Genomic DNA, 14,654 nt, shown 5'->3' on the forward strand with positions numbered 1-14,654 from the left:
GTGGGTGTATGTATGTACTTATGTCTCTACCATTTCCCATAGCTCTGTATATTTAACTTGAATGGCTCACCTTTTTGAGTACAATGGTAGATTTATACAAGTACATAGGAGGGAGTAGATGGAGACATTCAGCTCTTCAGACCCCATTCACATCTCTGCATAACTTTTCCACACGCATTTTTTTCTCTTTTTTTGGGGGCGTTTTGGAGCATTTTTTCTTTTCTGCAAAACAGGTACATTCATTGTATATTGGAACATAGGGATGAAAAGTGAACTTAGCCTTCAAGCTACCCATCTAAAAGTTATCTTGAAGGATAAGTATGGACACTCCCCGTTGACACCACTGATTGTCGAAGGGAGTTGCACAACCTTACCGCTCTAACAGTAAAGAGCACCTTACATGGTTTAAGAATAAACTGCTGCTCATCCAACTTCACTAAGAGACCATTTGTCTTCTTAAGTGACCTGAGACTGAATAGTTTTCTCCCTATGCTAGAATCACTATTTAGATATTTGTATATTGATGTCATATCCCCACTTAAACGCCTCTTCTCCAAGGGGAATAAGTTTAATGTTTGTAGTCATTCCTCATAACTGAGGTCCTCCAGTACCCTTATCAGTTTTGTTGCCTTTCTGTCAGGAATGGACTCAGCACTGGTGGTGGGACTCACCTGCCATGTGGGCTGCAGTACCAGGGCTGACCAGCGGGTACTCTCAGCAGCCAGAAGCTCACTTCTGCAGTCAGCCAACACCTGGGGCTGATTACAGCAGGTGTACTTAAGGAATGACCAGGCCTGTGATCTGTGCCTTGGTGTAAATGGTTCCCATGAGCCCTTGTATCCTGTATCTTGTTCCTGGTCCTGTAAGTACGTTTCCTTGTTGCCAAACGCTGCCTGTTCTGTTTTATGCTGACCCTCTCCTGCTCTGACCCTGGCTCGCTCCTGACCATCCTTCTGCCTGATCCTCGGTACCGGGCTGCCCGCTACCTGCTGAACCTGGCTTGTGACCCCAACCATTCTCCGCTTGCTCCTCCTGTACCATGCTGCCCGCACGATACCGACCCGGCTAGTCTGACCTCGCTCACTCCTAGCAGTCATCCATCCATCCTGCTCGGATCGGGACCTGTCATCCCCTTCACAGCAGGCTCATCCTGGGCATACACCCTCAGCGGGACCCCTCTACCACCGCCAGGGGTGCCCAGGGGCGTGACCTGGTTCCAGTCTTGCACCAAGTCCATCCCCACCATCAGGGGCTCTGGTGAAAAGGCAGACTGGGACTTAGACTCCGTGTCCTGGGAAACCCCGTGCTGTGGACCACTAGAGATCCCGTTGGGTGGAGCCTGACAGTACCTTGCGGCCTGCCTGACCATTCCACCTCTCCAGCCCTGACTACGCCTGTGTTCTTTTATGTCCCCATGTGCATTACTTTACATTTATCCATATTAAACTTCATTTGTCATGTTGTTACTGATCACCTTAATTTATCGAGGTTTTCTTGTAGAGTTTCTATGTCCTGTTTTGAACTTGTCTTCCTGCTTAGTTTTGTATCATCAGCAAACACTGAGATTGAACTTTCTATCCCAACCTCTATATCATTTTTATACAAGTTAAACGCAATCAAAACCCGGACAGAGCCCGGGGGCACCTTGCCCACAACTCCAGACCATCCCTGAAGATATGCTAGTTATCACCACCCTTTGGACACGCTCCTGTGTTTTAATTCCAAATACATATGATGTGTGATGATTTAATTCCCAGAATGCCTGTGGAGTAGCACTATGGTGGTGAGTCACACAGCCATTCGCACTTAAGCATGTTCTGATACAGTCTAATTTGCACTCGCCAGGTTAGCAGACCAGTTGACTCAGTCTTTACAGAGTAATAGAAAAAATACCACATGTGTGCATTGCACTTTTGACCGAAAATGAGTGACAAGAATCTGGAGTAATGGACCAACCTCAAATTATGTGTGAAAACTGGCAAAAGTGCAGGAAGATGTCCATGATGATGCAAGAAATGGGCAGCCCATAAAGAGAGTAAAACAGAGATCAAACCCTTGTACAATCAGATCGAAGACTGAGTGTGCAAATGATGAAAGATTGAACATGAACAGGAAAACAGTGTGGCAAATTCTAATGGAGGATTAGGGAAATAGAAAGATTTCTGTAAAGATGGTGCCTCGAATCTTGACAGAAGATCAGAAAGAATGTTGTCTTCAAATTTCATACAATCTTTTGAAGAATGCAGAGATGTTTGCTATTTTTGTATACAGTCCATTCCAGGAATTAAATTGTTGCACCTTGTACACTATTGTCAATGCCAACAGGCCTCAATTTGTAAATTAAGCATTTATATTGTATTGTATCAAATCCTTTGACAAAGCCTAGATACACCACACCCACTGGACTTCCTCTATCCAAATTACAGCTTACCTCCTCATGGAATGGTAAAAATTGGGTAATAGAGCCATGTTTTCTACTGTTACAGGTAAACATCAACATGAAGGTTGCTGTGATTGGAGCAGGGGAAAGTGGTCTGACATCCATTAAATGCTGTTTGGATGAAGGACTGGAACCTGTTTGTTTTGAAAAAACGAATGACATTGGTGGCCTTTGGAAATTCACAGTAAGTTTCAATGTTAAAATGAAAAATCAAAAGATGTTTCTTATGAAATGTGTTTTTACTTCTATGTAGCAGAAAAACGGTATTATATTAATAAATGTAATGTTTGGTTCTTTGCTTTTCTCATTTATGTCATCTGGTCGACTTGTCATAAAGAGAAATATTTCTCCCTGCTGTCTCCCCTTTCAAGTAACTACTTGACCCTCATCAATGACACTTTGAATGGAAGTTCTTATGTGTTGGATATGAGTAGACTTCTTTATTGAAACAGTTCAAGAACAAATGATGGTGTTCATGCACTGCAATCAAATTTAATGTTACTGTAGTCATATTAAAAAAAGTAGAAATTACCTTTTTATTAAGAAGTCTTATTATTGCAGAGAGCAGATATAGCTCTCAGCTGAATACCACAATGTACCTAAACATGGTGACCTTTATTTTACATCCTATTCCAAAAAAGAAGATTGTGGTGTGGAGCTTGATGTATTCCATAATAATAAAGAAAGCACTCAGTTTTTTATTTTCTAAAGGAGTATAGCATGTTCACTATGCAAAGCTAATTTTCACTTAGCTGAGGCAAAGCAAAAAATCGTTTTGAAAAGAATAGCCAATATGTTTTAGGAAAAAATTCACTTTACTAAGTGAACAGTCTATACTCCTTTAGTAAACCAAACCTTCAGTGATTGACGGAGAGGCCAGTCAGATAACTTTTGCAGGTTGAACAGGCTCTTCTGACTTTTTTCTCGTACTCAATCATTTGAATCAGCATTTGATGTCAATCATCATTTGAATGCCACAGATTGCTTAACCAAATAAAGCATTGTGAAGACTGTTACCAGACACCAGCTATCTCTTCAAATATGAGCTTACAAGGTGTGCAGGAACATGAGCTGTTGTGTCTGATATTCCTATTGTGTATACTGGCATGGAGGTAAAAACACTCTTGTGATATTTTTATGTCTTCCAGCATACAATAGTTGAGTCCTGAAGAAGGGGGAGATCTTTGAACCCCAGAACTGCGTTGGCTGTTTTGTAGCTCTGTAACCTTTCCCTAAGCCATTACTTAAAGTGCATGTAAAACCAGAACTCTTTTTAAAGTTGGATAGTGTAGGAAATGGTTAAGATGCTTGTCTTGTCTTTTTAATGGCCTGTGTCTTGTCAAGGTGCTTTAGTGCCTGTCCCAGAGATACAACAGGAAATAAGAGCAACTCTCTCCAAATCAAAGATAGTTCCCTTTTCCCTTTCACCCCCTTTTCCTTACTTTTTCTGGTCACTAGGACACATAGTGAGTGTGAATCTTTCCAGTGGGGATGTAGACAGCAATGAAAACCTGTTAAGCATTACTTAACTGAAATACAAAGTAGACCACTTTAGTGCCATACTTATCATGTCACCACTTGTGTAGGAATTTGTACCAAAACCACCTAGTGTCCACAACAAAAACAATATACGACAGACTGTCAGTACTGCAGGCAACAGATTTAATGCACACATAAATAGCTTTTAAAGCTGTTCTCCTGGTACCACTCCCCCCACAACCCTTTACCTCCCCCAAACGATGCATTGTCAGTTAAAAAAAACTAGTCTAAAAACCCCAAATACTTACCTAAACCCATGGCCACATGACTTTCTGAGTCCGGAGCCCTCTCTCTATCTACAACAGAGATGCAGGGTCCTTCTTCAGGTATCCACCTCAATGCCTGGGTGATGTGGAGAATTCCATTTAGCTGTCAATACTAGGATTCTCTCAGGTTCCAGCACTGATGTGGTGTGTTGATGTCATGACAAGGGGGCTGTTCAGCATGGACACAGACTGTAGCACTGGATTAAAAGTCTCCATTTCTGGAAGAGATGTCAATGAAGGTCATGTAATGGCAGACTTGGGTGACAAAGGTTATGTTTGAGAGCAGCAGTTGTATTCTCCAATTGTTGCCAGCACAGGGTATTTTAACCCTTGCTGCAGTATATAGCAATTAAAACAAAACGTATAGAGTACTATGTTTATTACTGTTTAGGCAGCCTGACCACTTTACACAAAATATGACTGTTCCACTGAGCTTTAAATAATGTATTTAAATGAAGTATTCATCTAAAAACCTAATTTTTAAATGCAGTAGCACCTAGCCCTGCAACTTAGGATCACATGAAGTATTATCAGTATTATCAGATCAGAGAATCTTCTCCACAAAATAGCTCTAATAGGATTGGGCATTACTCTCTGACTCCAACCTGGTCTACATGCTCAATGTGTAATTTCCAAAATCACACCAGGCTAAAATGAACACATGGTGTGGCAGAGGACACTCCTTTTAAATTAAATTATGTTACATAAAAGATATGCCTAAATAGACACTGTATATTGGTAAAATCTTACAATGAACTCTCCCCTCTTAAATTCAACTGATGCCAGGAAGGGAGAGAAGAACACAAGGCCATGGGCCTACATGGACAAAGAATGCGGTGACAGCAAATGGACTGGAGCAGTATATCACTGAGAGGTGAAACTGCAGCAGATCACAAAGCAGTGACAATCAAAGTGGAAGAACCACTTTTTATTTGCAGTGGCACTGTGACAGAGGTCTAAATTCTGGGTGAATATTTTCCTGAGAAACACTTAAGGATTTTTTTTTTACAAAGTAGTTACACAAAATATGAGGGAGAAATGTTTGCATCAAGATTTGCTTTAAAGTGAACCTGTCATCATCATCATACTGAACCTATTAACATTTAATAATTATCTGGCAGTCAACCGCTAAAAGTATGTGCCCATGCTCATTTTTGTTATACTATGGCTGTTTTTAAAAGAATCTTGGTAACAAAGTTTTATGGCCAGTCATTTTGATATCACTGAGTGCACTATACATGTCTTTGAACTATTCTTTTTCTTTAGCCAGAGGTAGAAGATGGTAGAGCCAGCATTTATGAGTCTGTTGTTACCAACACAAGTAAAGAAATGATGTGTTATAGTGATTTCCCCTTCCCAGAAGACTATCCCAACTTTTTGCATAACACCAAGATGGTGGAGTACTACAAACAATATGCGGAGAGGTTTGGACTCCTGAAATATATCCAGTTTAATGTAAGTAAGTAAATACACATGGTAAGCACATAAAAATAAAATAAACACAATTGCAAAGTAATTGATGTCTACTTTGGATATGCACCTTAAATTTCCCCTTTCTATGAGGAGAAAATAAAGTATATCAAAAGCCAAAAAATGTCTTTCACTTAAAGAGTGTTTGCAATTAACAAACTTGGTAGCATTTTTTTGCCATATGTATCACACTGGGGATATTTGCTTTCACATTTGCCTTGTAGACACTGCAAAAAATGAGGCAAAATATCTCCAAAGTGAGATAAATGCCTTCTTTGACAGCTGTCACCAGAATAAGTGTCACCATTAGAAGATTGTCTATTCCTGTTTTGGTCACAGCTCACAATTTTGAAGTTTCTGTGACTTCCAGTTCCAGTGACAGTGATTCCAGTTCCTGAACATATGTCCTGTTTGACTAGAAAAATAGGCTACATTTGGTACCACATCCAGGTTATAGATACTAGGAATGAAGAATGAATGTATAGCAGATTTTCAAGATACCCACACTACAGCATAAAATGTATCAAAAATACATTTCTTATTAATATCCTTTAAAAATAACATGTTCATATTAGTAATATTACTAGATGCTCTTGCTCAACGAGTTTCTCAGAAATATTCTGCTTCTTCGGGAGCTCAGTATGGGCAATTTTTATAAAAAATAGATGCACATTAATGAATTTGCAATTATTTATATAGAGAGAGTACTAAGACCATACCAGGAAATTCCCGAAAAACACATTGTGCATTGTGAAAAACCATCCCCATACTTCTACCAAGACATTAATTAGCACAATGACATATGATAGATGATATACAGAGGGAGAGAAAGAGGGAGAGAGAGTACCTCTAAACCAGTTTTGGAATTATATATATAAATACACATATATACAGTACTGTGCAAAAGTTATAGGCAGGTGTGAAGAAATGCTGTGAAGTAAGAATGCTTTAAAAAATATATATTTAATTGTTTATTTTTATCAATTTACAAAATGATAAGTGAGCAAACAGTATAAAAGTAAAAATTCAAATCAATATTTGATGTGACTACCCTTTGGCTTCAAACCAGCATCAATTTAATTCATCAAGCTCTTTTGAAGAAGCACAAAGAAATGGGCAACGTTGAGAACCATAGATGCAGTGGTCAGGCAAGAAAACTTAATGCAGCAAATGAAAGACACATCATGCTTTCTTCCCTTCAATATCAGAGGATGTGCAGCAGTTTCATCAGCACAAAACTGGTGGAAACCAGTGGGACCCGGTACATCCATTTACTGTCCGGAGAAGTCTGGCCAGAAGTAGTCTTCATGGAAGGACTGCAGCAAAAAAGCCGTATCTCCGATGTGGAAACAGAAAAATGTTGGTGCAGAAAAATGGCAGCAGGTGCTCTGGACTGATAAGTCAAAATTTGAAATATTTGGCTGTAATAAGAGGCAGGTTGTTAACCAAAGGGCTGGAGAGTGGTACAATAATGGGTGTTTGCAGGCAACAGTGAAGCATGGTCGATATTCCATGCACGTTTTGGCCTGCATTTCTTCAAATTGGGTTGGAGATTTGGTCAGGATCAATGGGGTCCTCAATGCTGAGATATACAGTCAGACACTTATCCATCATGCCATACCATCAGGAAGGCATGTTATTCATCTCAAATTTATTCTGCAGCAAGATAATAATCCCAAACATACAGCCAATGTCATTGACAAATATCTTTAGCATAAAGAAGAACAAGGAGTCCTGGAAGTGATGATTCTGCCCCCCCCCCCCCCCAGGGCCCTGATCTCAACATCATCCAGTCTGTCTGGGATTACATAAAGAGACAGAATGATTTGAGGAAGCCTACATCCACAGATGATCTGGGGTTAGTTCTCCAAGATGTTTGAAACAACCAACCTGTTCCTTCAAAAACTCTGTGCAAGTGTACCTTGAAGAATTGATAGGGCAAAGGCAAAGGGTGGTCACACCAAACTCTATTTTGATTTCTCTTCTGTTCATTTAATTTCCATTTTGTTTATTGATAAAAATACACTTTTAACACTTCTGAAAGCATTCTTAATTTACAGCATTTTTTCACAACTGCCTATAACTTTTGCACAGTATTATATATATATATATTGTGTGTGCGCTCTCAATAATGACGTTAATGTTTGTTTTTTTTTACCTGGCTTTTAAAAGATATAAATATAAGGTGTATTTTTGATACATTTTATGTTGTAGCGTGGATACCTTACCAATCAGCTATACGAGTCTTCTTCTTTCTTGAACATATGTCCTGACCAATGTGAACCTCCAGCCCTGGCAAAAACCAAGATATTATGCAGCTGGTATAACGCTTGAGAGGGTGTCAAGTGGATATGAGCCAATGCAGGTTCATTTTTAAGTAAACCATGTGTGGGGATGGGATAAAAAAGCCAGACATGGGGAAAGACTTTAGGTCTGCTTTAAATTCCTTGTGGAGTGGGTTTGGGGGACTCATCAGTGCAATAAAATTGACTAAACTATTGTTGTTTTAACTAAAATAAAACTTTCAGTGCTGTGTTGTGATTACATTTTAGACATTGGTTTGCAGTGTGAAAAAACATCCCGATTTTCCCAGGACTGGTCAGTGGGAAGTCACCACAGAAAAAGATAGAAAGAAACAGACTAGCATTTTTAATGCTGTTATGGTCTGCAGTGGACACCACACAAACCCACACTGTCCACTGGAAAGTTTTCCTGGTGAGTATTGCCTGTATAAGTCTTACATTAAGAACTACTGTGCAATCATTTAAGTTCAGAGATCATTTTTAACAGTAAGCTTCATGTATACAATGTGAGCATATTAAATGCAAATAAATTGACCAAAACTGCTGCTCGTAAAATGCGCTTGACCAAATCACACTATGTAAGTGCAAAGCAGTGCATTGTTTTTCATCTTGAATGGCACCACATCATGTATTCATTGACAAAAAAAACATATATGACCATCAGTGCTGAAAGAAGTAAAGGAAAAGTACTGTTTTGGGCTATTTTGTCCCTACTTCTGTAGATCACAGGAGTGCACTTCGTTATGCACAACTGTGACCTGTTTTCAGCCAACAGCAGGCTAAAGTCTGCTCTTTGCTGAGGTAATAAAGCTGGTGCAAGCTCTGTAAAGATCCCATTTTTAATGTTGTGATTCACCCAGATGCCTGGACCTACAGTTGGCTCAGCCACTAGGGAGCCGATGAGAGTCTGAGCAAGCCACTCCACCCCTTTCACAGTACAGTGCTCCAGTGAGCACTGAAGGGGCAGAGCAGAGAGCTGGTGACTGACAACAATCACTGGCTCTCTGCCCACTGAAGATGGGGGAAGTGGCGTGGGACAGATGCAGCACTGGACCGATGCTGCATCCTTAACCTAACTGAGTAGAAATGTTTTTTGTTTTGGTTTTTTTTTTAGCTTTTAACAGCAAATCACATAGAGTTAAACCAAAATAATGACCCTGCAATTATTCTTCAAGTGTGCTCTTGTGTCAAGGATGTTTGTGCGTGAAAGGGTGTTCTTTATTTTTTCATTGTTATGTATTTATATATATTTATATATATATATATATATATATATATATATATATATATATACATCATTTAGTTATATGTGATAATGTAAAGGTAGACATCTGTTCATGGAAGGTTGATAAAAAGTTCAGTCTAATGAGGCAATAATTTTGTTCAGAAATCTTGAGAAGGCTATGTGTTCTCTGATATGTGCTAAACTATTCTGCTTTTTTATTCAACTATTTAAGTGCAAACCTGCATGCAAAACACAATGCTATATTGTTATACCTTACAAGCACAATAAGAAACAAAAAGAGCCTGTTTTTCAATTGTAATGTGTCATTGTTATTATATATGTAAAAGTAATAAAATACATCTTTGAAAAAGTACAGAGTCAGGGGGTGAATACCTATGCATCCAACATGTCACTTTTTGGTTCCATTATCTGTTTCACATTTAAAAATATTTTGTACCTTCCTAGTATTTACTATGTTGAATAAATCAAATCCATCTTGACTTCAGATTGTAAAACTACACAATGTAGAAAATTAACAAGTTGGAGTGAGAACACCTAGATTGCAAAATGGGGCTCTTCTGGACATAGATCCAACCTGCAGACCCAATAAGCCATGGGACATTGATCACACATTGATCACACATTTGCTAGTATCATGGTCAACATAAGTGACAAGTGCTGTGCAAACTGTTGGCTCTATATGAATTCTGAATATCAATAATTAGAATTATAACCACTTTCTGTTGCTGCCTATGGCCTTGCCTGGCACTGTGACTGTCAAAATTAGCCATAATATTTGGAATGCTATATTGGTTGCTGATGTCACTGCTGTTTTTGATTTTGTGCTATAGTGAAGTTTCGGCAGCTAGAGCGATTTCATCCACAGACAAAAAAAATGATACTACATAACAATGTATCTGTCAGGGCTCCCGGGTGTGACCAGAGGTGTGTGACTGACGCAGGGAAACGCAGACTTCAGATATGTTATAAACAATTTATTAACACTAACAATACAAACATAAACGCAGTGCAACACCAAAACATAACACAGTGCAAACGAACCAAACCAAACCACCCACAGATAACAGTACATACAGTGCAAGCGTCGCCAGGCAGGCCGGGTCAATATCAATCGGGCAGGTAGGTACAGGGGGAGCAAGCGGAGAATAGTCAGGTCACGAGCAGGGTACAGCAACTAACAGGCAGGTAGGTACAGGGGGTCAGGCAGAGAATGGTCGGGGTCACAAGCCAGGGATCAGAACAGGAGAAGTCAGCAGAGGTCAGAATCAAGCCGGGTCAGCAACAAGACAGGAACAGGAACAGGAGCAGGATGCAGGAACAAGATACAGGGCCCAGGAAAAACACAACACCAAGGCAGAGTCTGCAGGTCTGAATGTCCCTTAAATACACCAGTATAATTAGTTCCAGGTGTTTGACTGGCTGCAAGGTTGAGTCTCTGATTGCTGGGAGCACCCGCTGGCCAGCCCTGGTACTGCAGCTCACAAGGCAGGTGAGTCCCACTATTGCTGGCCAGTCCATTCCTGACAGTATCTGCTGCTTGTTTGTAGCCAGTTAATAAGCACAATACATTGGGGCTGATTTACTGAAACTGGAGAGTGCAAAATAAGGTGAAGCTGTGCATGGTAGCCAATCAGCTTCTAACTTCAGCTTGTTCAATTAAGCTTTGACAAAATCCTAGAAGCTGATTGGTTTCTATGCAGAACTGCACCAGATTTTGCACTCAGTTTTATTAATTCAGCCCCATTGTGTTCAGCCTAGACTGACCCTAAAATAAATTTCTGCTATGTCCTCCTCTTGCTCAAACATACACAGTTAACCTCCCTTACAGGACCCTAATGCAAACAGTGAGTAGGATCAATAAACTTTTTTTTTTTACAATTTGCATGACATGGTGAATGCATAATTTAAAAGTAGAATGCACTATGGCGTCCGTTTATCATGCAGTGGTAAATGACCACTGCTCAGTTTTCCGGCATTCTCAGAGGAGACAGTTCTCTGAATGCCTGTTCATGAAGCAGTATGGATCGCTCCTCCTAATGAGGAGTGACACAAAACACTTTGAACTCTAGAAAATGGCTGCTGTTACTATAATCTCACAAGATTATAGTAAGAGATCAGTCAAACAGTTTACTAAGAAGCTGTAAATTACCGCTGCTTCATTTGTGGCTCTCTCAGAGGAGACCACCGCTCACTATCACACTGCACACACACACACACCCCTCCACTGTCTTGGGGGCTCTGATTGAGCTAAAAGGAAGTCAATAATTTTCCTCCTTCCTCCTCAGTTCTCCCAGGATTCACTCTTCTCTCCCCGATTCTCCACCTCTGGGCTGGAGAATCTGGAGGGAGAATTTTCACACAGATCGCCAGTGAAGGGTTGACATTGCTCCTTCATACACTAGCCATTTCTATTTCTGTCAGTGACAGATTCTCTGTGTTCTGAGATGATCAGCAGAGAAGATGTTCTCCACTGATCATCTATGTTTCCTAAACCACAAATGATCTGAGATCAGCAACGATCCTCAGGATCTCCGTTGATCTCAGTTTCATAAAAGGACACCTATATTTGCAAGAAAGCTCTTCAAAAGCACCAGCAGACTTTTTTGGCCACAATAAAGATTTTTGCAGGCTTGGAGAGCCATTGGGAATTTTGGCAAACCAAAGTCAATAGCAATGTGTATGAGGTGCTGATAATCAGGCTGTTTGTGCTGATAAAAAACCTTTTCTTTTCACACCCAATATGCAATAAATATCCAAAGTAAGTCCAAAAAAAGATCCACAACACAAATAGTCCAAAATTTCAGTTTTCCATCTTCCAAATCGTGAAAGTATTCCGAATACCTCAAAATAAAGAAGACTACATATAGTGCATAGAGTAAATTCTCATTCCTTCTGTAATCTACTGAATCAAATTACTTTACAAGGCTGGATGGTTGTTTAACAAAACCTGACTAAAACAAGACTGGTCATAGGAGATGCTGTGATAACATGTGAGATGCTGCTTTCTGAAAAGAGACTTATAAATAGATAACTTATACTCAATTTGGAACAATATAAGAGGAACTGCAGTCTAGACGTCTTAGGAAGAAGTCGGAAGTGACGAAACGCGTCAGGGTCGTGACGTCAGACGCAATACCGGAAGGTGCGGCCATCTTTTGTTCTGATTTTGGCTGTGTTTATACTGGAAGATGGGCGGTTCCTTTGTCTAATGTAAGATGCTAATAAAATGTATGTATTACCTTTATATACTACACTGAGTTATCCTTTCTACCTTATGAGGAACAGAAGAGATTGAAAGCGGATACATCTACAGGGAGGAAGAGAATATTACCTTGGAGTGTTTATATTGCTGGTAACAACTGAGAGAGGGTAATTGAATGTTATCCTACTAAAGTGTGGAACCACTGGTTTGAACACAATTTCACAGAGTGTATTTTTGCTGTGATTTGTTTTGTCACGAGTGGAAAAGTCACAGATTGATTATGATTATTTTTATAATGAAGTTTTGGTTATTTCACTGAGTGCGGTGTAATTTTTGATCACTTTATATAGGAGTGCATTTGATATATATGTATTTAAATATAATTTTTTTTTTTTTTAACTTGTATGTATTTTTTACAACTAAGGGTAATGCACTATATGTAGTCTTCTTTATTTTGAGGTATTCGGAATACTTTCACGATTTGGAAGATGGAAAACTGAAATTTAGGACTATTTGTGTTGTGGATCTCTTTTGGACTTACTTTGGATATTTATTGCATATTGGGTGTGAAAAGAAAAGTTTTTTTGTGATTTATACTTTCCAGGGTGAAAGTTTTACCTTTCTGAAGGGGATTATTGTTAGAGTATTGTGTATTGTTTGTGCTGATAGCTTTGTCCCCCGGCCATGGTAAGGAAAACAACAACAACCACTAACCAGGTGGAAACAAGTCACAAGCTTAGTAGGTAGAGGACAACTTGGCAGTGCTCTACTGGGCATATTTTCTAAAGATGAGAATAGTAAGCACTATGCGGAGGACGAGGAATAACAATGCGAGAAAGAAGGTAAGGAAAAGGACTAACATCATCTAGAGATTGATCTGGCCATTGCGGCAGGACTGCTATTTCCACTCAGTATACCTTTACTGCAATCAATACAGTAAATATTGCAAATGTGTGCTAAAAGAAACTCTCTGACAATAATGGTGTATTACCTGTACACAGCTCCAGTGCCATCTAATTTTAAAATTAAACCAATGTCAGACAGTTGCTTACAACTGTACATTATTTGAATTTCTGAAATGGATTTTTGATGTTTTAGAACTATGTATGGATACAACAGCTGACTGTGACAATAAAGTCTGGAAATGCTGTACAATTGTACACAATGCAACAACATAAAATATATAAAAATATACTTTTTAAATTGTAATGCTATATGGCTGCACACACTGAGATACAAAGGTTTTTCATAGATCCTTACAAAGTGAAAAAAAATATTTGCTTCACCTTTTAATGAATGTTTGCTTGGTGCACTGTGACCTATGAGCCTATGAGCCTGGTGTCCTTTTTTGATGATAGTGGATAACTAAGGAAAAGAGATCTTCTTTGAATCATACTCCTCTCTCTTTGCCCTACTAGTTGTCCTGTGCCTTATTTGCATACCCTAGTCCTAAATAAGTTAACAATTTGACTTCTGTCTTTTTTTCAGCCAGACTATGTAGCAATCATAAATATACCTTAATATGAATAATTTGCAAGATCAATCATAATTCAACATTCTGCTGTGTTCCTGGGAAGCTAGTAGTTAATTAACATAATTGTCAAAGTATTTAGAACTTTAGGCTCTTAAAACCTGTATGGATAGTTCATGGACATTTTCTTTGCAGTAACGTCCAGGTATCCCTCCTTCTGAAAAAGTGCTTCTATTAAATATAAATAAAATTCTTCTCGGTGAAGGCATATTGCATTAAACATCCATACATCAATGCACCTCCAATTTTGTAACCTCTATTTTTACCACAAGATGGGGGCAGAAAGCACATGAACAAACAAGTGATTTTACTAGAACATATCAATTTTGCTATATAGATATAAGACACAGATTTTTTTTGGATTGCAGTTTACTTTTGTCATTTTGATTATCTTGCAGGAATAAACAAATTTAAAGGGCAATACTTTCACAGCAGAGAGTATAAAACCGCCAAAGGCTTTAAAGGGAAACGGGTTCTTGTTGTAGGAATGGGAAACTCAGGAACAGACATAGCTGTGGAACTAAGTCGTACTGCATCTCAGGTATGATAAAATGTTTGCTATAAATCAAATGATTGACAAGACTAAAAAGAAATATTATATTTGTTGTATACAGTAGCCTACTTTACAAATCTTTTATTTGTATAATAGTGAATTGA

At 39.0% G+C, this 14,654-nt stretch overlaps 1 protein-coding gene across 1 annotated transcript in view; it reads left to right on the forward strand.

Annotated features, from left to right (window-relative positions):
• The first annotated feature begins 2,498 nt into the window (after positions 1-2,498).
• Positions 2,499-14,654, forward strand: part of LOC149467573 (dimethylaniline monooxygenase [N-oxide-forming] 2-like) — a 28,769-nt gene continuing 16,613 nt past the window's right edge. The window contains exons 1-4 of the mRNA XM_089671543.1: positions 2,499-2,624; positions 5,512-5,700; positions 8,268-8,430; positions 14,396-14,538. Coding sequence (XP_089527669.1) covers positions 2,499-2,624; positions 5,512-5,700; positions 8,268-8,430; positions 14,396-14,538 — 621 coding nt within the window. The remainder of the gene's footprint in view (positions 2,625-5,511; positions 5,701-8,267; positions 8,431-14,395; positions 14,539-14,654) is intronic.

This window comes from Staurois parvus, unplaced genomic scaffold, assembly GCF_062004578.1.
Source record: "Staurois parvus isolate SC_StPar_1 unplaced genomic scaffold, SC_StPar_1.0 ptg000106l, whole genome shotgun sequence".
NCBI lineage: Eukaryota > Metazoa > Chordata > Amphibia > Anura > Ranidae > Staurois > Staurois parvus.